General features: G+C 44.3%; 1 protein-coding gene across 19 annotated transcripts in view; it reads left to right on the top strand.

Annotated features, from left to right (window-relative positions):
* The window catches only part of FBRSL1 (fibrosin like 1), a 523,668-nt gene that overhangs the window by 213,937 nt on the left and 284,720 nt on the right, over positions 1 to 25,011 (top strand). For 16 of the 19 annotated variants that reach the window (XM_071572398.1, XM_071572394.1, XM_071572409.1 and 13 more), the window contains exon 3: positions 19,189 to 19,290. The exons of the other annotated variants lie outside the window; for them this stretch is intronic. In XM_071572398.1, coding sequence (XP_071428499.1) covers positions 19,189 to 19,290 — 102 coding nt within the window. The remainder of the gene's footprint in view (positions 1 to 19,188; positions 19,291 to 25,011) is intronic. 19 annotated transcript variants of the gene reach the window in all.

Below are 25,011 nucleotides of genomic sequence, written 5' to 3'. Positions count from 1 at the left end.
AAGCTGTGATATTAAAGATGGATAAAACCAGAAATAAGCTCTCACTTTCAAGGTCATTATTTCTCAGTTCTAGGTCATTTGATTTATTTGCCAGCATACTGCAGGCTCCCAGGGCTGAGTAGCTGCTTATCCATGGTAACAGTTTTACTTTTCCCTACCCTGTACTGCTGCTGCCTGGTAGAGGCAAGCCCAGCTTTCAACCATGAGACGCTTCATGGCAAAGCTGGAATTTCAACTTGCTGCTGAAGCATGAGGGTTGTCAAAGAACACTGTACATTTTTACCATGCTAGTTCAAACTGGCTGGCACTTTATTACCTGGTTTCTTTATGAGAAATCAGAAATCCATGATAGCACCAAATTTGAAGGCAGTCTGTAGGTCTCTTGAGCAGATGGGAGAAACTTGGACTGAATTAAAACCATATTGTGAAAGGCGATCATTGTTCTACTCTGTGTGTTTTATGAATTTACGTAGGAGGATGTTTAGGAGAAGAGGGAAAGGACTTTGACATTTTTAAGTCATCATCCTGGGAATATAGTCCCTGAGGTGCTGCTTTCTTTAGAGAAGCTGCACTCCAGAATGCATCAAATAATTACAAATAATTAAAATTAGTCCTCAGAATGCTGACCAGGGCATAACTATTCCTGTCTCAGCCATGCAAGGAACATCTGCCTTTCTTTCCTTTCACTTACTGTCCTGTCTGTCCTGTACTGCTGTATGTTGCTGATAAAAGGATTCTGGAAGACCTGGATAAAAATGCCTGGGGGTGAGGAACGACGTGGCACCTGGCAGGTTATGGCAGGAAGCAGGTTACATGATGAGTCACTTGCTGTGAAGTACCTTCTGCAGCCTCTGCCCCCTTCTTGGGTCCCACTTTAGTCCCTACAGTGAGCCTTTCAAGGGTCTTCCCCAGTGTGTGAACCTCGTGCTGGTCCTCTGTGTGCAGCTGCAGTTAATCCCAGAAGTGCATTCCAGGTTGTTCTTCTCATCAGAAACACAGGGAGAAAGCGGTGATGGGAAAATGGGAGAAGACTCAGCATTTCCACCCATGACAGCAGCCCTGCGGTTTCCGGACTCTGTGGGGAGGGAAGAAGGGTGGTGGCTGGGAGGAGGTTTAGCAGAGATAAATCACTTCAGCTCTGCTTAGGGCTGTAGCTAAAACTTGCAGAGGTTTGAAGTTCATATGACCAATCTGAGAGACTCCCCTGCCAAATTACATGATGAAAACCAGAGCAGATGATGTCAAGGCTCCTTACAGATGTCCCCTGCACAGCTACCACTGCTCTTGGGTTGATCACAAGGAATTTAAGAGCCTCTGCAGTGGCCAAGCAGGGCTGTGCCTCTCTCAGAGCACCACGAGCTGCTTACATGGTTCATGTTCCATGGTGTATCAGCAACAAAGCAGCCCTGGTACAAAGCCTGTGTGAAAATTGATCCTTAGTGAAATGGGAATTTACAAATGTGGCATGTTCTTCTCAAAAATAAAATTGAGCTTTACCCATATTACTATTAAAGTATAAAGCTTTAATTATGCCCTAAATCCACTCCTTTAGCTGGGGGGCTCACATGATTAGCAGCAAGGAAAAAAAAAGGCATCTGGAGAGGCTGTGTGGTGCCGTGTTTTCCCATATGTGAAATTTTATACAGTACAAATTATTAAACACCAAACCTCCAGAGAAAGATTGTAATGAAAAATTTAGCACTCCCTCATCAGGCTGCAACTAATTTGCCTTCTGACTAGATCTGAAAGAACAGAGGGCTGTGCTGGTGGTAATCCTTGATGAGTAGCTGGCAAGAGGAAAGAAGTAGTAGTATCATATAGTGCAACAGGAGCAGTGGTGTGACAGTCCTGTGGACAACCTCTCTGAGAGACACTTGGGATAAAAATATAGAAAAAACAAATCACTCTTTTCAATCCAGGTCTGTGGGAGCATATCCCATTCTTTCTATTTTGATTTTGGCCTCAAGCTCCCAGTTTTCATCTTGCAACACTTCTTTGTAATAAAAATGTTGAGGAGAGAGGAGATGTGGAATGGAGGCTCTCTGGCTCATGTGTTGGGATGTTCTGTGTTTCCTGCACCCCTCTGCTGATTGCACCTATTCCCCTGCTCAGGGCACTCTGAAGCCTGAAACATCCAACCCTGCATGCTCAGAGGCTTCAGATGTGAGAGCATCTGAGAGCAGAGTTGCTGCTCAGAACCCCTCTGGCAGTGCCAGCTGGCACAGCTGGGCTGTGGGATCCCCATCTCAGCCTCATGGAATGCGGGAGATGGGGCAGCCTCTGTGTGTTGGGGCTCTGCACAGACCTGGGCTCTGCTGAAATGCACCATCCAGCCATGAGTGAGGCACTTGTCAAATCCATGCTGCTGTTCCTCCTGCCTAAGTGGTCAGTGTTCCTCTCTAGTGTCAGGAACTGTTCCTTTAGGAGCTGTGGGGAGGTTTATAGAATAGGCAGCAAATAAAGGAATGTCCCTCTACCGGATTTACATTTTTTTGTAGAAGAGCATTAGCTACCATTTTCTTTAAAGCTGTTTATGAAGAAATTCCCTTTTTTCTCCTCTTTGTTTAGGTCATCTTTTTTCCCCTCTTTTAAGTTTGGCCCTGCAGAATTTTGAAGCCATGTATCAGCTTGACAGGTCAAGCAAAAGGATGCTGAAGCTAAACCTGATGTGACCCTTGTGTGCTTCTATGTGATTAACACAGTGCTAGGTGCTTATTACAATTAAATTCTTCCTTCCCAGAGCAGCCTGTGTCATCACAGTTGGCACTGGGGAATGCTGATGTTGCAGCAATAGGCACCCCTTTTTCTGGCCTTTTTTTCCCCCCACATATCTCTTGCTAACAAAAGAAAGGCCCTGTGTGGCCCCATGTGCAGTTTATATTGCCTTGTTTTAGCTGGAACATGATTTTAACAACAGGGAAGTAACCTCGTCATGTGCAGTGTCCACTGGCTCAGAAAGCCACTGAATCCCTGATTTCCTGAAAGAACTTACCCCACCACTGGTAAGCTCATACTAGCTCTTAAAAGCCAGGGATCACATTCTGCCTGGATGCTTCAGAAGGAAAGAGGCTGTAGGCACAAAAATCTCTCTCTTCATGGAGTCAATCTAAAATCCAGATTTTACAGTCTAAGTCCAGGAAAACTCAGCGCAGGCAGATTGCTCTTGGCCCCTGCCTGGCAGGGTGTTGATTAATAATTTGAACCTGCAAATCCTCTTTCAACTTCTGTGAAATCTAAATTGTCCATCTGAGGCTTGCTTCTTTGAAAACAATTCTGCTGTGATTTTCACTGCTAGCATAATTCTTCGTAAAATAGATAACCCTGTCAGTGGCAAAGCTGTGCCACACACCTGGAAGGCAGCACAGCTGCGCAGGAGCGTGGGGAGCAGAGCTCAGTTCAGATAAATCCAGCTACATTCTGCTTTATTTGCACTATACTGCTTATATTTGTCTGGTTTTAGGAGGTTTGGGGGGGGTTTTAAGGCTGAAATTTTAGGGGTAGAACATGAGAGATTGGAATCCCAGGGCCTTTAGGAGTCAAGTCATGGGAGGCCCTTGAGAGAATCTCAGCTTTCCACCTCACCAGAAGGTAACAGTGCAGCCACTCATTCATCCAAGGCTCTGCTTGAGCCTGCTCCTGCATTCTCCCTGGGCAGGAGGACATGGGTTTGGGGAGATAAAACAGCAGAGGTTTCTCTGAGATGAGTTACACGCTTTTCCACAGGGGGTGGGACTGTGCTGGTCCTGCTGGGTGGAGGATTTTTGGGAAGGACAGCACCAAGTGCTGACAAATGTGGCATAGTCTGTGAACTTAACGGTGGCACAAAACGCTTTCGTGTTTTCTGCTTAGCTATTCTGTTTCCATTTTGGCTCCTTTTTCATGGTTTCAGGAAAAGGATATGATTTTACTCTTGCATCAGTGCAAATCCGTAGTAATTCTATTAATGAAAGAAGGAAAACAACACCTGGTTTTAGAAACCGTGAGAAAAGCAATCACTGTGGTGTTTTTCAAAAAGAACCTTGTTTGCCCAGTAATTCAATATCACTCTATCATCTCAATAATGAGAGTTCAGCTCATAATGGCAGCACGTTACAAAAAAGGCCATACCACTTAAACATGTTGTAAATCCAACTAATAAGTATCAATTGATTTTTAAGGGGAAAAATGCACAAAACTAGTCTTTTACCATATGTTTCAACTCTGCCAGAACCCTTACTTGAATGGTATTTCAATGTGCTGTACCTATTGTGCTGCAAACTTTTCTGAGTCTGTCAAGTTGTACTAAAGCTTTTAAAATACAGATGGTGGTAAAATCCCCAGTGGAAAACAGACTTCTATTTCAAACTTCAGTTCTGTTTTTTTCTCTTCTAGTTCATAGCAGATTTTGACAGATCAGAAGAAATATTCACAGCTTGATGCAGCTGGATTCTTCTTTGGCATGAACAGAAACATCTGGCCCCAAAACAGCACATTTTACCAAAGGGCTGAAATACATGCACATGCATCTGTTGTGCTAATATATTTTCCTGTGAACTCAGATGTTAATTGCTTTGTTTTGCTGAGACAACAGTGTTGGTTCAGTGAAGAAGATTGTTTCCTTTAGCCCTCTGTTAATGGTTTCCTTTAGCAGAAATACTGTTTTAAATAGGGAACTGTCAGGGACAGTGTAGGAGGCAGTAAGGGAGAGTGTTTTGAGCAGGGATATTTATCTGCAGTGGTATCTAGACATGTACTGTTATAAAGGCTTTGCATGTCCACTGAGACAACTATTAGCACAAAAGCTCCATGTGAGACCAGTTTCACATCTCCAGGAGACATGTTCAATTTTTGTATCAATATTTTAGAGGCTTTGGCCATTCCCACTTGCTACTTCTATTGTTCTCTTGCTGCTCATCTGCAGGCAGCAACAAAGGAACATTAAAGATCTGGATAATTACTTGGTTATTTAGCTCTACCCGTCGTTCTGCCTTGGTGAATTCTGTTATTTTGGGCTTTGTTCCTTCTCCCATGCCTGCTCTTACGGGAAAACCTGCAGTTCAGAGAAGTCCTTTTGCTGATTTTGGGTCTCTGGATTCAGCTTTCAGTTCTGTTACCCCTGGTTATAGCAGTTCTGGGGCCCACTGCTGCTTGTAAAGATCCTGTGGCGTGACAGACCTTGGTCATTTCCCAGATTCATATCCAAGGCACTTTGGAGCCTCCTGCCTTTGGGCAGCCCTCGCACACAGGACTTTCTCCCCATGGTACAACCTCCCTGACCCGTGTAAAGAGCAGTCCTGAATCCACCATATCTTCTCAGTAGCAAAGACATTCTCCCTCACTCCTGTTCCACAAAACCTGCCTTATCTGATGGCTTCATTTTTTCACACTTTATCTCTTTTCTCTAAAATATTTCCTGTGGAGGTTCAGGCTTTCCACGCAGCATCCAAAAAAGCAGCAATTTTTTTTCTTTCTCAGCCAGCTCTTCTCTATTAACATTATACTTTAATTTCAAGAAATATTTGTTTACATGTTACCCGTGGAGGATGATCTTGTGGTTCAGATGCAAGATGGTTGCTACTAAAAGCTGCAGTCCAGTTTGCTCTATAGTTCTAGTCCCAGCCTTATTCCAGGTCCCTTGCTTCACGTTCCCAAAGGCTCCTGCTCTTTTCCTTCCTTCTGAGGGGAGGACAATACTACCCACTGTGCATCCTTGCTCTTTAAATTCAATGGGTCTTTGCAGAGTATTTGGAGATGCTCTCAGGAAATATTAGTAGGATCATTAATAAATGCATCTTGGTATCACTGTGCCCTCTAAGGTGCTGTGTATATTCTAGACTTTCCCTAGGCTGAACAAGTGGATAAAGCAGATGCTTATTACTGTTAAAAATACCTTTCTGCACCAAATGTGACAAGGAAGATGAGTATTTCCTGCAGGTAAGACTGTCCTTGTGGGAAGGACTGCAGCAGGCTCAATTAGCTGGGCTGTTACTTTAATTTTGCTTTAGAAGCTGCTTCTTCCAGTTCAAGTTAGACTGATTGATAACTTATTTAACCTGAACAACATGAAGGTTTGGCTTAAAACTTGACAAGCATTTACAGTGGTTTAAATCAACTTCAAACCAGGCTTTTAGTTGAATTAGTGGACTTGTTTATTTTGCAGCTTGCCAAGCCTTTGTGCACTGTGTGAAACGGTGCAGGTGCAGGGGCTCACATTTCTCTGGCCTGCCTTAGACAGGTTTCCCCTCCTCTGGATTCAGCTCACCCCCATGCACAGCCTGACTCCTTTCTGGAAGGCACAAACGACGTTTTCCTCTCCAGAATCAGTGAGGATGCCTCACCTCACAGGGAGCAATTGAGACCAAGGGGATGACCTTCAGAATGTACCTGGTGGTTACCTCTGCAGTTTGCCCTTTCAGCTGTACCAAAGCTACAGTGTTCAGCCAGTACTTGTGTGTGAGGAATGTTAAACCCCACAGTTTCAGGGAGTGTACAGCTACTGCCCAACCACTCTTGTGCTGCACATCATGAGAGTACAGTCTGGGCCAACAGCAAGGATATTCCTGCATCATTAACCATTGGAATCTGTAGGAAGAAGGTGGGGCAGGATCCCAGTCCATCTGCACTGAGCTTTCTGTGCTTGCTTTAGTTCCTTGTGTCTTTGGGCAGTGTCCTGTGTCCCTTGATGGTACCAAGTATCAACCAGCTATTTCAAGGAGCTCTGGGCTCAGCCTGACAGCAGTGCTTCCTTCTGAAGAGCTGCTTCCCCTTCCTCAGCTGGGAACATTAATCTCAAAGTTCAGTGATCATTAACGAAAATAATTGTCACCCCTTTATAGTTACTCAGGGCTGAAAATTATCTAAGGATTTCACCTTAGTTGCTTTGGCTCTAATTATTCTTAGATTTTTGTTTTCTTCAGGATGTCAAGAAGCAAACAGGATATCCCCTGGGCATTTAGAGGAAATTGCTTCTGTGGTTCTTTGTGGAGCTGGCTGTGCTTGTTCTGGTAGTTATAATGCTTTTCTCAAATCAGAAAACTTGCCCTGGTGGTATAGGAGCTCATGGGCTTACTGGAAGTTTCCTTGACAACACTAATGTCTTGACTGATCACACACGGCCAGACAGCAATGATGTTTCAGGTTGCCTCTGCTTCAAGTGCAGAGCCAGGGACCTGCTTTCCAGACCTGCAGAGGTGTGAGATTTGCTCTAATTTTTGCCAGAGTGGTGCAGTTCATCTGCTAGTGCAGGGAGCCTGGAGCAGATGGCTCTGGTTCTTGTTGGGACTGAACTGAAGCTCTGCATTGCCTGAGAGGGATGGGAGACAGCTGGCTGGGGGATGGAGACCTCTGCCAGGGAAAGGACAGATCCCAGGAAGTCTAGACAGAGTTCAAGGAGTGGCTTTGTAGAGTTTGAATTGGGATGAAAAGCAAATCGTAGGTCTGACTAGAATAAGACAGAAGTTGGAATAAAACTGTTCACAGTGGTGTGCACGGGGATTGTGTCTTTGCTGAGCTCACATCCTACCACAGCTTGTGCCAGCCAGCCAGCCATCAGTTCCCTCTGCGTTGAAGAGCTGATTCTCTTGCCTTTAATGCCAGGATATCCCTCAGCTGCTGTGACCCTGGAGCCTTCCTGGGTTTTACTGGATCTTCAGCTATAAAAGGGACGTGATTGTGGGCTGCTTTGTGGAATGGCTGAGCACATGCAATGTTAGGCTGGATCCTGCCTGTGTGAAAGACTCTCTCCTGTGAATTGAACTGCACCACTGTAGCTTAACCTCGCCCCAGTGCTGGGCAAAATCCTGGCTGGGTCTCTGTTTGGTGTCCATTTCCACTACATGTGAGTTCCCTGTCCCGATGGCCCGAGGCCAGGGTGGGACTGTCCTGCTGGGGTGGGGGACCAGCTCCCTGCTGGGGCTCTGCTCAGCACTGTGATCTTTGACAGCAGTTTCTGCAAAATTCATTATTCCCTGGGCACCCTTTGTATTTATTTATTTACTTTGTTTCTTTTCTTTTTTCACTCTAGTTTATTAGTTGCACGTGTGGCTTTATCTGGAAAAAATTGCATGCAATTTATGCATGCCTACAGTAGCATATGTTTTATATATTGGGTTTATAGGGATGGTACTGATTCCTGAATTAATTTGAACAGCAAATTGTTGTTGTATCTGCACACAGTATGTCTTTTCTTTTTTTAACATGTATTATATGACACACATCTGGTGGTGTTTTAATTGTGTTATTGTGGTGCCTGAGAGTCCTAGTGATGAATTTGAAACCCGACTGTACTAAGCACAGCTTTTTCACATGGGATGCTTGGAGGGGTTCACTGAATTGTTAAGCAAGAATGTGGGTGCTTTTGTCTCTGCCTTGAACCATGGACAAGAACCCACAGGGCTTGAAGGCTGCCATTACAAAATTTCCTTGGCTGTTGGTCAGCATCAGGGTGGCAGCTTTTGTGCCCAGCTCTGGGTGAGGAGAGACCTGCAGTGCATCACACCTGGAGAGCTGCTGGCAGTTGCTGCTGCTTCTAATTGTGGTTCAAGTGCTCTCTGTGGTATCCATAAGAAGAACTTGGAGCAGTTCAGGACAACTCTCCGAGTCTGTCTGTCCTGTGGGTTGTCAGCTCAGAGGAGCTGTGCCTTGCTGCTGTCCTGGGGATACTGCAGACTTTGCAAGATCATTTCTGTCAGTGCTGTATCCGAGAGAAAGTGGCCTCCCTTCCCTTGCAGAGGGATTGGATTGTTTCCCTTGGTTGTGGCACGGTAATGTTATACATTAATTAATGTTATATACAATAATGTGCACTGTCACCTCCCAGCTTTTCCTGGCCAGCTCTGTTTGGCAGCACAGTCTCTCTTCTGGAGGAGCTGCAGGCAGCTGCCTTCATCCCTGTCTTGGTTCCAGAGGTCCCTGCTTCGATCCCGGCTTTCGGCACCCCTGGCCCTCGTGTGTCCTCCCAGGAGGGAGGCTGAGAAGTGACTGCCTTAACCACTCCCACACTGGTTCCTACTTCCCTGGAGATGATGTTGTAATGTGGTATGGAATACAAAGTTACTGGCTAGAAGAGGTCAGCTGTTAGCTCAGCCCAGCTCAAGTCAGCTGACGGCTTCGGCCTAGTCCGAACTTCAGAGCCCAAATTTAGGCCCACCCACACCCATAACATTCCCTCATAACCGTCTTGCAACTCTGCTTTTGTACTTTCTGTTGAGGTGTGTTGTGCAAGGAATGAAAGCTGCTGCCTAAAACTGCCTTCCCCTTCCCTCTTGATAATATCTGGCTTGTTTATTCTAAACAGGTATTATTGGTATCTATGAATTTTATCTGCAGTGGCTTTAATAATTTTTTTTCAGATATTGATGGGACTACTGAAAAACTGCAAACCTTGTTTTAACTCCTTTTACCTTCCTTAGAAAACATCAATGATTATTGACACTACTTTTTGAGAACTCAGCTGACATGTCCCCCACTTAAAATATGCTTTATTGATATTTATATAGTGCTGTTTTTTATAAGACTGTCTTGCAGTATGAGTGCATTAAGAATCCTAAATCTATCACATTTATCCAGTTGCCTTTTCAACAAAACTTATCAAACAAATTAAACCAGGCTTATTGAAGAAGATTAATTTTCCAGAAAACATTGCTGAAATAGTTTAATTCAGTCAATTTAATCCAGTTCTGGGGTGGTTTTTTTCTGCTCCTGCTCAAGCCTGGTATTGCTGCAATGTGCCTGTAGCTGCCCAGCCAGCCCTGGTTGTTCCTTTGAAATATGTCTCTGAAACTTGGCTTTTTTCTGTTTTCTGGGGGGCTATTCCAAGACTGGTTGAAACATCTGTGTGACATGATCTCACATTCTGTAACTTGTGCAACAGGTCTGGACTTTGTTCTCAGCAAATGTTGTCTAGTACCTTCCTTCAGCTATCTGAAGAATGAGGAGTAAGTCTGTTTTCTTCTCAAGGCTGAAGCAGAACTGCATTGAATGTTTTGCCTGACAGAATTGGTAATGTGTTTACCTCACTTTTTGGGATCTTCTGTTACTAAAACAATTTTTGAAGGTTATCATCCCCTTCCATATTCAAATCAAACCCTTGATTTTAGTGAGTGTTGTTACCAGAGGAGAACTACTGCAATATACAGAGATACTGTTCGTGGTTGAATTTCCTGATGTATTTTGAAACATCTCCTGCAGCCTTGGACAATTTAATATGTATATTAAATCTACTTTTGCTTTGAACATCCCAGCTGTTGATATTAGCCTTTAATAGATGGTATCTGTGTGCACAAATGGTAGTGATGTTAAAGCTGTCAGTTCTGATTGCCTCCTACATGGTGTTTAAAAGCATTGTGTAAGCTCAGCTTAATTTAGTCCATTGGCTCCAGCTGAACACAGTTCTCTCCTTGCTAAGTGGATGCTCAGTCCATCATACCTCTGTCCTGCTCAGAGCTACTTCCCTTACAGTGATCCTTTTGCTGTGGTCCCCTGCCCTGGTGTGGGTAACACTTGATGTGTCTGTAGTGAGCTCATCTTGGTGAGCTGTTCTGATGGTGAGAGCTCTGAGCTGATCTTCAGTGTATCTGTTTTCTTTCCCATTGCCAAAAAAATGTGCCAAATCAACTTCCCATTTGATGCATATTGGATGGTATTTTATCACTATGAATCACAGGTTCAAATCATCCCTATGTGAAACTTGAAGCCATGAATCTTACTTTGTAAGAGTCTCAGAGGCTTTTGGCTCTCTGATGGAGTATTTATTGGATGCTACTCCTTGATACCTGTCACCTCACCACAGTCTTCACCACAGGCTGCAGGGCATCCTCCTCCATCTCCTCCTTCTTCACTGACTGTCTGCAGGGCAGTTTCTCTCTCATATTTATTCTCACTCCTCTCCAGCTGCAGTTGCTGCACAGCAACTTCTTCCCTTTCTTAACTAAGTTATTCCAAAGGCGCTGCCACTGTCATTGATGGGCTCAGCTTTGGCCAACAGCCAGTCCCTTTTGGAGCCAGCTGGCATTGGCTCCATTGGACATAGGGGAAGCTTCTGGCAGCTTCTCACAGAAGCCACCGTGCTACCAAAACCTTGCCATGCAAACCCAATCTCTTCCCCCACCCTCTATTGCCTTGCTCGCCTCCCCAGCCAGCCCTGAGGGCTCGTAGGTGCCGTGTGCCCACCCTGCTGTGGAAGGCAGGTTTTAGTTAAATTGGCTGGGAATGCTGTTTACCCTTCAGCAGTCCCAGTCCTGCACACACTCTCACTTGCTGTAACCTAAGCAGGTCTGCGCTGACACAGTTTATCACTGACGTATGTCAAACCCAGATTTCCCCAGCTGTCTGCTGCCATCTGCCAAGTGTGGCTGGGGGCATGCAGAGTGCAGTTTGCTGTGCAGGCCTGATGGCAGCTGTAAAATCGAGCAGTTTTGCCTGCTTAAGCACCAGCTCTTTTCCAAAATAAGCATTAGCTGTTGCATCGCAGCGAGGCTCCTGCGAGCGCGGGCCGTGCTGGGGAGCGGTGCCGGCTCCGCTCCACTGCGGGGCCACCTGCCAGCCCAGAAGCTCTGAAAAATCATTGCAGCAGTTCCAGAGCTGTACAACAGCCAGTCCTGCTGCTCTGTGCAGCCCCTCAGCCCCGGGCACAAAGGCTGCTCCAGCCCCTGAGAGCACTGGCTGCTTCTTTCGGCTGCACCTCTCAAGAACCTCGAGATCAAATGTGGTTGCTCCTGGGTTAGAAGGGGCAGCAGACCTGCAGAAGTGTCCCTTGGTGAGCTGAAGCTGATAACATCATTGGAGGATGTTCCCCTGGCTAATCACAGCACCATACAGCAGTTCTTCCAAAAACTGCAAGCGTAGCTGCAAATGAGTTTGGATTTAGTTTGTTCTTAAAAAGGGAAGGGGACCCTCTTATTTAGCTGCAAGCATTAAGATGCAAAGTTAGGTTGTTAGTGAGTAGTCAGTGTTGCTCCAGTAGCTGAGAAACTATCAATAGCTTTTAAATATTTTGATTTTTCACCGATGACATTTTTTGTTACAGTAAGTTGTTCTACTTGCCTTGCATCTGACTCGGACAGTCTGATGTTGCAGCTCCTGTTTTGGTGGGTCTGAATGACCACCTTACAAGTTTCATTTTCACTTTACAAGAACATGTTTCCAGCTTCAACCAATTGGAGTTAGACCATTCTACCTGGGGCGGGGTCACTTGAGGTCATACATACCTGTGTTTCTGAATAAACTGGGGATTTGCTTGAACATCATATTGGTGTGTGCGATCTCACTAGAGCCTGGTCGGCAACAGTCTAAGCACAGAAATCCTTTGCTGACATTAATTCAAGTTCTCTGCATCCCAGAGAGAGGTAAAAATTAACTGTGTTATAGACTGCTTGACTGGAATATTGAAGCAATTTAGCCAGAGGAAACTGGTAAGCCAGGATTAAAAACCAGAGTTCTGCATAGCAGGTAAACATATAAACACTAACCTTCGAAACATGAAACTTTCTGAGTGAATGCTGAAAAAAGACAATTTTCCCTCAGTATCATAACACTGCTGCTGTTTTCTTCTTCATCACAGGAAGTAAAAATGGACATGTCATATTTAAAATGAGTTATGGCCAAGATAGCCCATCACAGCATCCACAACAGAACCACCCAATTAGAAAAACTACTCTAATCCAACCTGATGCTACTGTCATTTTTTAAAATGAGTCCTACTTCAATCATAAAATACTTGGACCATAACATTGCTTTCTACGCCATATGTCCTTATTTAGAGGGAAAAAAAATGATTGCACCCTTAATTCAAAGGAAACGTTTCCCTCTGAGCCAGAGCTCAATAAAATGTATCAAAAAAAATTGTGGAAAAGGGCAAGCAAAGAAAATCAAATTGCAGCGTGTGAAACGATTTAAGGAGGGACTTGGGGAATACATAATCTCCAAACTGCCAAGTTAGAGCAAGTATAAAATATACAAACAAGCCTGATATTTTTCCCAGTTGATCTCATTATGAGGTATGCTTGGGATAGATAAATTTTGTTAGAATGCATTAAGGCTGGATTTTCAAGGAAACAAATCAGAAGTAATGTGTTTAGCTGATTCCACCTTGTTTTGATACATGGGTCTTTTCAGGTTTAAAGAAGTACATTTTTAAAGCCAAATGGTTTGTTTTGTTTCAAGCATTAAAACCAGAGGCAACTGGGTGACTTTTTTCCCCCCTTCTGGAAAACAGACGTTTATAATTTCAGCGTGGTCTTTAATCATTGGGGTAGAGCTCTGTGCAGTGTTTCACTGCCACTTATTGTTGCCTGCTTAAAATACACTGAACTAGCCTTGAATGCAACCCCTTAACAGACTGTTGCATTCACAAATAGTACTTTTTCCAAGTCTCCAATATATTTTAATTAAATTGTCCATTTGTATTTATTAACACAGTTTGCTGTCTCATGCTGCAAAAGCTGCTACTGCTGATAGTCTACCAGAGAAACACGAGCTTATCTGGGAGTTGGTAATAAAATGCAAGCATATGTTAGCAAAAAATGTCTTCACAAAATACTGTTTAAGCATCATTTTCATGTTTCTTGGGAAGGAGATGGGCCATACAATTAGTTTTGGTAAGTTTCTGGAACAATTGCCCTTAGCAGTTCTTGTAGCCATGTGAAATTCTGATCTTTGTTAGAAGGAAATGGTACCTGCAGAAAATTTCTTCCTTAGATTGACCCTGTAGAAACAGTTGAAAAAGGGCTCTTTGGCAGAACAGGTGATAAAGTCATTACACACTGATGAGATGTAAAGTGGTGTTCAGCAGCATTAGTTTAGATAGATGAGCATGATCAGGTTGATTCATCCCTATCTCTGGTGATCTGAAAGCTTGGACCTAAACTCTGAGACTTGGACACCTCTCAGCTGTACCTACTTATCTCCAAGTGGCTTCTGCCAAATCACATTTGCCATGAAGTCAGGAAAATCCTGAATCTGAAGGTTGTGTTTGGTCTGTCGTTTCTCTCAAGACAAATGAAAATTGATCATCCAGAGCTCTAAAAATGGATTGGACTTCTTTCTCAAGAAGTTAGTTTGTTCCTGGAAGGGGACAGCTTGGCTCAGTGCTGTGTGGAGCTCTTTGCCCCTTCTGATCTGGAAGGGCTGCTTTCTTTGCCTGGGACCATTCCTGCCCCCAAGGTGTAGCACAGAGTGGGTGGGTGCCTTGCCTACTGCTGCCTGTCCACTGGCAGAGGTGAGATGATTTGTGGATTAACAGGCCCATCTGAGCCACCAGAACAGACAACTCAGAGATGAATATTTTAATTATGTCTCTCCCTGAGATTGTTGCTTTCTGTCTTCCCTTCAGAACAGCACAGAAGGAGGTTGGTGGGAATTTCTTTTCCCACCCTGTGTGTGTGCAAGTCCCATTTTCTGTGAAGCAGACACAAACACAAGCAACAGCAAGGGGTTTGAAATGAGACTGCTGTGACTTTAAGAGCAAGAAAAAAACCAATACACAACTGTTAAGGAAGGAAAATAAAAATCCCACAGCCTGTTGTAGCAGCTGTAGCTTCAGATCGTGTGGAAAATGAAGGCAGATGATTCAATTTGGCCTGTGCCCCGAGTACATTTCCAAATGCTTCTGTGTGTGCGCAAGATAATGAACAAATATATTGAGATGGCACAAGATCAGTCCGAGTTTGCTGCTGCACAAGGCGTGGAGCTCCCAGTAGGAGCACACTAGCTGGGCTGGGTTAATGGGGGTGAGGGTCAGGAAGCCCAGCACCTTTCAGAACAACTTAAGAAAAGAATTTGTCTCCTTTTGCCCCCGGCTCCCCGTGGCACTCAAATGGAGCTTGTGATAAATCGAAGTGTATTTATTAATAATGAGCAGGGGCAGCGTGCCCGTGATGTGAAAATAGGTGTGCCAAATAAAAATGTGCTTTCCTCTGACATCGGAAAAGCTTAAGTAAATGGAGAGCAGGCTGATCTATTATGATTAAAAAGCAGGGCTGAGAGCCAGCATAGTGGTAATGAAAAAGCCCCTTTAGGGGAGAAGCAAGACCCATTCTGCCCATTCATGTATTCTTCCACCTCTGCTCCATAGGCAAAAACAGGGAGGGGGAAGTTGGATGGGAGAGATGGAAAGGCAGCAGCATTCCAGGATAGCAGAACTGGCCTTTAATGAGAGCTGGAGTTATTACCAGGATGAGTTATGATATTTAATCATGCTACATGATGTCCAACAGCGCAGGGTTCATAATTCTTGGCTCTGAACGTGGCTTGGGACTGTCCATGAGCACCTGCAGCATTCAAATTGATCATGGCCTTACAAATGCTCTGTACCTTGCCCCCAGTCTGAGCCAGCCCTGTCTGCAGTGCTGGCCCATTCCCACAGAGCTGGAAAGAGTCTCTTCCATGTTCTCAAACAAAAATCTGTGGTTCTGGTAATAGCTGGGCTGTAGCTATTGAAGAGAGCCAGGATTGCCTGCTGCCAGCTTTCCAGCTTTCCTGTGTGGTGGGTCAGGGGTGTTACTTATCATATGGGAGACTGCATTGGTCTGCTTTTTAAGCAGCCTTGGGTTTAATTAATGCTTTTGGAGAATTCCCTTAACTTCAGTGATGAAACACACTCTGCCTGAGTAAAACTTTGGCACCTATTCATTGTTTCAGTGCATCTGAACAGGCATTAGTGTCTTGCTGTCTTAGGGTTTGGATGAGGACAAGATTTGGCCTTTGGAAGAGATAAATTTACCAAGTAGCTTCTGTTGTGTCCTTGTGCCTTTTTTATTTTGTTCCACCTTAGATTTCCTGAAGTGACACATTAGTCAGCTCTTATTTAAGAACAGATTCCCTCCCCAGCCTTCAGGAGCCCAGGTGGAGCAGCACCTTTCCAAGCCCCTCTTTGCTGAGCTTTGGGCAATGGGACTATTTTGAGACATTGTCCAAGTTGGGAACCCAAGGCAGTTTCTCCCAGGTGGCCCTTCCCTTCTCCAACCTGTGTTTAGATAGGATGTTTGACTCCTCTATGTGAAGCCTTTAATCAGGGTGGTTGGTGTTGCACTGGTGCCTGTGTAAGTCTCTCTCTCTGGAAGTGCATTGTATGAGAGGACGTAGCATGATTTTGCATATGAATTTGGGGAGTTGGTTCTTTGGGTCTGTGTTGAGGTAGCCCTGACATGCCCAGGCTGGGACCCCACAGAGCCACTGCAGCCTCTGGAACTGTAATGATCTTTTCCAAAGGAGAGGAATACTAGTTTTTATAGAAAAACTCAATTAGGGAACGTGGTCAGGAGGAACTTCTGGAACTCAAGCAAGAACACCCAGAGAAAATCACTAAAAATCAAGCAGCAGAGCCAGTGGCAACTTTGGGAAAGAAGCTTTTGACCAGTTTGCTAATACCGAGGTCTGCCGGGAGTGCCCGTGAAACCAATGCATCCATTTAGCAGAACAACTTGTCCTCCTAGTTGGGTCCTGCATGTGGCTCATTAGGGTAATTACTGATGAATTAAGGCAGCTTGGCTGAGCGCTGGGGCTGCGGGTGTGCGGGCTCCCCTGCTGGCAGGCAGCAGGTGTAAATGAACAAGATCTGTCAAAAAGGCTGATGACCCTCTTAATTCACAGCAGCAAACTGGGGACAGAGGTAGTGCAGCAAGTTTAATAATTGATATTTACTTGGAAAGGTTAATGGCAGCAGTGATGCTTCTAATTTGCTTGCCCGTGCAAGACCTTGTCAGGTCAAATTGTCTCAATTTGTTACTGTGGGTGTAGGTGTAGTTTTCCTTTAATGAAATTTGGAGAAAAGAAACAGGTGGTGGTTGGGGCTGACTGTAACTCAAGAAAAACAGCAAAAGGTTCGAGTCTGGTAACAGGTTGGGTAAGTCTGTGCTAACTTTAAACAGCTGGCAGTTTAGTCCTGTTGAATTAATTCTGGTGACCATTTGCACTTGGGAAGGTGAAAGGACTTGGAATGGAGTAATTTATTTTTCCTTTAATTCGCAGCTGTCTAGGAGCTGTTTAGGTCAAAAGTGTATTAATTTTGACAGGCTTTGATGTGTTCCTAGGTGGGAGGGTTAAGGTTATGGATCAGAAATCAGAAAGCCTCAGAATTGAATAGGCATTTCTCTACTGTATTGGGGAAATTGTAATTCTGTTCTGTAATGGTTAAGTGATTCCTATTTGAGGAAGAAACAAAGCACCTGCTGTCTGGAAGCACTGAAATGGACAGGTCAGACACTTTAGAGCCAAGAGTTTCAGAAGAGCTGGCTGATGACTGAGCACCAGTGGAGTCAGGCTATGAGTAAGTGCAGGAAGAACCAGATGACAAGAGAAAACTGTGTGCCAGTGTTTTTGGAAGGCTGTAATTAAGGGGATTATTACTATTTGTCTTATTGGCTTGGTGTCAATCCTAGGCAAGATAATGAGATAGCTGAAGTAACAATTGGTTAATGAAGACCTAAAAAAGAATAAGTGAGTGACAATCATTTTATATATTTAGAAAAAAAAATCTTACCAAATTTACTTAATTATATGCAGAATTAAAAATTTGGTGGATAATGGCCAATATTGATGTAGCATAGTTAGATTTCTGTGTTTGATGTTGTTGACCTATTTATTAAGGAAACAGGCAATAAGGATTGAACACACTGAATTTCAAGTGGGTTATTTCCTGCCTTGATATGTGGTGCTGGCAGTTGCAAAGGCAAGCTCACTGCTGGTTGGAAATGCTTCTAGCCCATCCTAGCAGGGTTTACCTCTCATTGCTGTACTGTTTGAATGTTTTGATGTAGGAGAAAAGATAAAATATTGGTCTGGTTAAAATTCTGTAGGTGGGCAATGTATGGAAAAGGTGGCCTGCAAGGAGTGAGACAGGACACTGTGCTGAGAGCAGTGGTTGTGTGATGATGTGACCATGGGCAAATGTTTATTTGTAGGTTTTCTGTGTGTCTGAGTCTAAAAGTGAATTGGTGAGGTGTAAAGTGGCAGAAAGCCATGCAGAGTAAGGACTTCAATCAGAAATCTACTGTTTGGACATGAGCACACTACTTTTCCTGCCTTCTGTTACCCAAGCCTATACAGGGCTGTGTGCTCTGCATGAGTACTGGAGCTCATTCTCCATACAGTGTCCTGAACATTGTATTCAAATATTAATTCCTGTGGGGCACTTGGCTGGCAGAGCTGCCAAACATCCATGGGAGTGCAGTGGTCAGTGTGCTCCGGGGGCTCAGGCTGCAGTGCCCACGTTGTGGCAGTGAGCCCAGTGCCTTGTGCCACTGGGGCTGGGCTTGGGGGCTGTATCAGCACCACGAGCAAGCCCTGCTGTCTACTGACCCCACCAGGAAATAGGACAGAAAGAAACAAAGGGATTTTATTACCATTAAACATACCAATTTGTACAAGCCGACATTTTAAATAGTGTAATTTAAATGGAACCAAACTGATATGAATAGAACCTATTAATAAATTAAACACTTCTTTCCACCCAATATTTCACAAGGGAATTAGCAGAATAATTTGTTAGTAAATGAGCCCAGGAATGAAGCTGTGAATGACATCTATCCTACCCCTCTCCTCCCCTGGTAACACCTTGCAGATGTAAGGGAAGGTTGTTGTGATTTGAAACATTGGCTCTCTCACTTATATCCAAAGACAAGCTCAACTTCAGGGGAAGGAAGTAGGATGGTTTAGCAGTTAGAGAACCAGCCTTGGCTCTGAGAGTTAATCCTGCTTTACTTTGAATTTTTTGTGGCATCTCAAGCAAGTTGTTTCAGGCCACTGTCTCCCACTGGTCATCGTGCCAGTCCCAACCTCTCAGTGCAGTCACTGGGGTGGCCCCAGGGCACACCTGTGGACTGGGAAGCAGAGACCTGGCCCTTGGGTCAGTGGTGGCTCAGCAGTGAGAGGCCCCACTGAATCAGCAGTGTCACAGCCGAGGTGTGCTGGTTGCAGAGTGAAAGGGGTTTGTCCACTTCCCTCTCATGTCAGCCCCTAGGACTTTGGCACAACCCTGCCTGCTTCCAGGAGTGCCAAAAGCATCGCTGCCCTCACGTGTTAGTGGAAAGGAATATGGACACACGTGGTCAAGCACAACTGCAGAGAAGCCCCATGGCATTCACAGGCATCCTCTCCACAGTGCTGGGGGCGTAGGAGTGAAACATTGACTAAACTGCCGTCGGCAACCTCGGGAACAGGTGGCAGAGCAGTGCTTGAAAATCTCCTTTTTCCCCCTCCTTCTTCTCCCTCTAGATGAAGGTCCCTACAAGCAGAAGTGGCAGAAATAGCGAGGAAGACAGCATCAGGGAGGCCACAAGCTCTCAACGGAGCAGCTCAAGGGACCGTCTCAGTGATGTAAGTACCATTCAGGAGAAAGCATCGCTTCATTGCAGCAATTCCCGCTGCTGACATGGCTTTTCATAAATCTTGCTGAACAAATGTTGGCATCCAGAGGTCACTGTGTAATAACTTTTTTTTATGTCATGATTGAGTGTTACGGCATAAGTGGTTGAGCTGCCTTGCAAACACTATAATCATGGTGCAAATAATATGATAAGCGAAAGATCAGAGATGGGAAAACCAAATGGAATTGTTATTCCTCGGGGAAAAATGGCTTGATGTTTTGTTTTGTTTTCCTAAAGAAGTTGTGTTAAAAAGCTTTTTACAGTATCTTTGGGTTTAGCTGCTGCACATAATTGCATAGTTTGGGTGCAAAGTCAGTTCATCTAATTTTATGCTTCCTGCCTCCAAGATATGAGAGATTTTTGGGGGAAAGCTGCCTTTCTCTCAGGAAATTTGATGGTACATTGAGTGAAATGTTATGATAAAACAAAAGCAAACGGTGCCTTAGTGTGTAAACACACAAATGGGCTTTTGAGTCACCAAGAAATCAATGGCAGTGCTGGGATAATTTTATATGAAGGCTTTTTGTGTTAGCAATTAGCATTTCGCCTTCATTAAAACATGATTTTTTACTAATTAGGACCTTTCCCGTTAGGAGAGATTTAAATGAAGAACAATAATCAAACGCTGGCACGAGCATGTCTGAAATATTAAATTTGCCATTTCAATGGCAAGCCACAGAAATCCCAGAGCGAGTGGTTTTCATGTTGAGTTCTATTAATGTAAAATATGCTTCATAACTAAAACCTGTCACAGAAAACGGCTCACACCAGCTAAATTCAATTGGACAGTTAATTTAGCTTTAAAATTGAAAACACTACCTCCGCTTCAGGATGCAAAAGGAAGAGGGGGGGAAAGCCTTTGATAAGTGTAATGTATTTGCTATTAAGGCTTTCAGAGCCCATTCTACAGGAGGAAAAGGGAGAAAAAGGGGAAAAAATGGCTCCCACAAATGTGTTTAAAAGCTGAAAGTATTTATTAAAAATGTCAGCAGAAAAGTGCTTTTGGCAGATTAAAGCGGGATTCAGCTTGACAGCTCTGACAGGGAAATGTGATGGGGGAAAATTCTCTCTACATGTTTGGAGTGTGAATGGGGCGCTGTAAACAGCCAACGCAGTGGGAGGAAGAGAAAAATAACATGTCCTGTGATCTGCTTCCAGGATGGGGAACCCACGCGCCGCGGTGGGGCACGTCGGCTGGGGCGGGCCCCCTGGGCAAACCCCCTTGCTGCAGGGTTTCTTTGGCTGTGGTATTAGTCAATAACGATTGTAATTTTATATCTACATATATTTATGTGATTCTCTCCTTCCCCTCCTCCTGGCCACTCCTGGTGGGTGTGTGAGCAGGGGCTCCTGGTAGCATTGCTGTGCTGTGACGTGGGGCTGCAGGAAAGGGAGGACATATTCCGACTTAGCGATTAGCGTAGGTCAGAGCGTTAAGTGGTCTTGGAGACTCTTCTTGTTAAGCCAGTGCACTTCCAGTGTTTTCTCCTCCTTTCCCTTTGCCTCCAAAGTTGGAGGCTGAACCTGTAGGATTTGACTCTGAGTGCCTAATTCCTGCAAAATCCTCAAAGCCTGTTCAGCAGCCAGTGAAATTCAGTGGGAAATAGGCACTCTGTTCTTTCTTAGTCAACGGGGACAGTTGGGCAGTGCCTGGAGGCCGGGGCTCACTTCAGAGCTTTGCTGAAGCTGCTCTCATGACCTGGTGACCCATTGCAAATGAGAATTTTTCAAATTAGTAATTAAACAGTTTGAAAAGTAAGGTTCATGAATCACAGAATGCTCTTCGTTCATTATTTGATGAGTGCAATTTAGCTTTAATTATGTATAAAGCTGCCTTGCGTACTGGTACATGTTCTGTAGCCTATTTAGTGACTGTCTGAAAGTCTTAGAAAGTCCCACGGGTGTGATCAGATGGTTTTCCCCATTTCTGTGCAAAGGGATAAGGCAGCAGAGTTGTTGTCTCGTAGAGAGGGAGCAGGGAAAGGCAGTGACAACGATGCCGTGCTGCTGAGTGCAGATTCCTGCAGGATTTCTGTCCAGCCATACTTGGTCCCTGTTGGCTCTGGAGCTGTAAATCCCAGTACACTGTTTAAGTAGCTGGTGGTGTGCCACTGGACTGGCACAACTTACATGTGGCACTGAGGATCAAAAATCCACAGGGCAGTCAGGATATAAAAGGGAGGCAGGGACATTGTTTCCCTATGGTTCATGGTTACATACTGGGTTGGTGTTCTTGCAGATGGATGCTCTGCAGCAGGAGGCACCTGGGCTGTTTCTCACTCTCCTGCTGTTCTTTGGTGCATTTGGCCTTCAGGACTGTTTTTTATGCTGCCTTTCCCTCCCATCTCTTTCCCCATTAACTTGGGTGAACAATGGAGTAAATGAGGCAGGAGGTGACAGGTTTGGCTGCTGTGTGGCAGCACACACAGCAGGTGTGGTGGGAAACGTGTGCATGAAAGTGTCAGCTATAGCATTCAGTGTTGCCACCTTAGGAGTGCTGGAGTCCTCCCTCCGGCTCCATTGCTGGTCCCTGTTCCAAAGGTGCTATTCCAAACAGCTCAGCTCCTCTCTGTGATTTCTTTCTCAGGTGACTTGTTCAGTGAGATGCCAGCAAGTTGTTCTGTATTTACATTAATGCATGTCATTAGTCTCTAATGGACCGTGAAGTCAAGAGGTGGCCTGGTCTGTCGTGAAATAATTGCACTCTAAAGAAAACTGAAGCAAATGATTGATTATGTTGTGCACACACAAACACCCATCAGTCCATCCACAACAAAACCCAGAGCATTTTGCTGCTTCTTTGCCACGAGTGAAACTTCAGTGGGAAGAGAATGATAGAATTTTATACTAAGACAGTAATTGTCTGGCTTGTATGGTAAGTCTTTCCAGACATTACACTGAGTGCCATTTATTATGGGTCATTGGGGAAAAAAATGCTTATTATGATCTAGTGAAATCATCTCTGGCTGCAGAGGTTTGATTTGTTGAGGCTGGACTCTTCTTTGGAATGATGAAACTTCAGAGCAGAAAAACAGTGAAGTTTTAGCTCAGGTTTTATGGTGTGGAAAAGGAATGGGAGTCTGCCACTTGTTTATGTTCCCAATGTTGATGTAAAATTCCCTTAAAAACTACTATAAAGCTGACATCCCTATTACACATGTGCTCTCATGTCTTCTAAGACCAACACAGAGTCAACAGCCCTTTTCCAAAATGAGATTTTCCTCTGCTGTCTTTCATAGTGAGGTAATTGGAAGTTGCCAGAGTATTAAGAGCCAGATAAGCCATATTGCTATTTTGTTGTGTTGACCCAAGTAAAAGTGAAAGGCTTGGGCATTTTGTTTTGGTTTTTCCCCATGTTCCATAATTGTCCTAATCTTTTCTGATGTCCTGAACAGTCCAAAAATCCACACAGAGCCTTGTATAATGGCTTGAAAAAAAGGTTTTTATCTTTTTCTTGACCCATCAGCTTAAGAACTGCCTGCTTTTTAATGGATTTTCTCCCTCACTAAATTGAATGGATCGTCCCTCATTATCATTTAAATAGAAGCCTCACTCCCTGTGAACATGGAAAATTTGAATGTGGTAGTAGAGCTGTGATAATTTGAAATATTCGGAAGGTGGGGGCAAGGAGGGGGAACAGGCGGCAGAGTGCAGAATTGCTGAATGTAATTGTCATGGATTCTCAATTTTGTTGCCACAAGATGGGAAAATAGACTAATAATTGTCTTCCAACCCTAGTAGAATAGTTGCCCTAGTTAGCTGAAGCTAACACTCTAATTGTCATGGGGGCACAGAGATGAATGAGGATGTATGCAGGGCACAGCCAGGGCTAAATTGAGTGATATACTAAGGCAAAGAGCAAATTGGCAATTATTGGCCCAGCTGAAAAGGTTGGCAGGTGTGCTGCTTTCTCACGAGCCCTTAGGGGGAAATTGGAAATATAAAATATCGACCATAAATACTCGCTGATTAGGAAATATGTTGCAAGAGGTGTTGGCCACTTAAGAGTCAAAACTCTCCTTTTCAAGGGATTGGCTTCAGCTGTGCATAAAACCAGCAGCGCTGCTACTAAGTTGTTCAGAGCCTTTACCTCTCATCCCCCAGGCTATCTTTTCTAATTTTCCATCATCCTATCCTCATATGTTTGTTTGTTTTTCTTGAAACATAAAAAACAAAAAGCGGTCTTTTAGGAAATGCAAAGATTTTCTTCTCTTTAAATGTTCTTTGATAAGTGTTTAGCATATTGTATAGACTAGATATAAAATTCTCTCTCTGGTAGATGAATACAAAATAACTTCTGTGATTTCTATGTCAAGCAGTTCACTGTGATCTGCTTTTCTTTGTGTACCATCACAGGCACTGTCTCCCCCTTTCCCTCCTACTTTCCATACCACACTTCCCCTCCTGGGGCACAGGGATTAGAGCAGCAACAGGGTACAAAGCTGCAGGTCCCTTATGTGTGCCTCAGGCTGAAGTACCTTGCCAGAAGCACAATCAAATGAGCCTCTGAAGTGAGACTTGGACCACAGTGACACCACAGCTCTGTATGTATCCACTTAGTCAACTTTGGTGCATGTGGGATGCCTGGTCTTGGGCAGGGTGGCAGACAAACAGTAGAGCTTGGCATGTCTCAGGACAGGAAGATCTCAGTGCCACAGTCAGGGATGCTACTGAGTGGGTTGAAGGAGTTTTTTTGGAAGGCCGGGGGTAGCAACACGTGGGCTGCAAACTCTTTGTGGCACAATGCTGTGTGTTGTTCCCCAGGTGTGATACTGGAACTGATCCGCAGTTTAAAGAGTGGAATTAGAGCATCATGGGGCTTAGTAAAATAGAGGTAGCAGCAGGATGGTTCTAAGACCCCCCCGGCAAACCGTGAGTCTTGGGAAACTGGTTTGAATATATATGGAAGCATCATGAAACCTTGCAAGTCACATTCTTCTGGAGGCAGAAGTTTGTGTCCCTTCAGCGTTCTGTCTGCTTTTATCTGAGTGTCCTGCACAGTAGCAAATGCATGAAAACTGTGGCAGCAGAAACTACAAGCACAGTTGTAAGGACTTGTGTGAAGCTTCAGGTAGTGAAACACAGCTGGGAAGGAAGAGAGACTGGAGAAGGTTTTGTTAAATTGGCAGAGGGTGATGGTTTGAATGGGAGCAGCACTCAGGTAGGTTCTGAGCATTTCAGAAGTGTGAGGTCTTTTTATGTTGATCCTGGTGAATTGTGCACAGTTCCTTTGTTCCTGGTCAGTGACCACCTTTCCTTCTGATGTCTGTGGCCATCAGCTGTAGGAATCCAAGTGTCTGGGTTGGAAGCTCTTCTGTAGCTTATCAAGCCAGTTACAAATGTTCAGACCTTGTGTAATTTTGCTGTCTTACCCAACTGGTTTTGCAGTATTTCTGAGCATAACCCTCTTTGTTTAGCCAACATAATAAAGTGAATTAAAGAAGGAACACATTCAAGTTTTGCACAACATCCAAATCATTCATCATGTGTTGTGGTTATCTTGTCAGGTCCGGGTTTCTAATCTCAGTGAACATCAGATGCACTGTGTGACCTTTACCAAGTCAATTGAACTCATTGTATCAGCAGACAGGAGTGTGGCTATGGAAATTAATTGCATTAAGAGACTTTGTGTTAAGGTCTGGGATATCTTCTGCCCTTAGCCCTTTTTGTC

The sequence above is a fragment of the Pithys albifrons genome, chromosome 17, assembly GCF_047495875.1.
Source record: "Pithys albifrons albifrons isolate INPA30051 chromosome 17, PitAlb_v1, whole genome shotgun sequence".
Classification (NCBI taxonomy): Eukaryota; Metazoa; Chordata; class Aves; order Passeriformes; family Thamnophilidae; genus Pithys; species Pithys albifrons.
The sequence above is the reverse complement of the archived record's forward strand: the minus strand, read 5'-3'. Positions and strand labels throughout refer to the sequence as shown.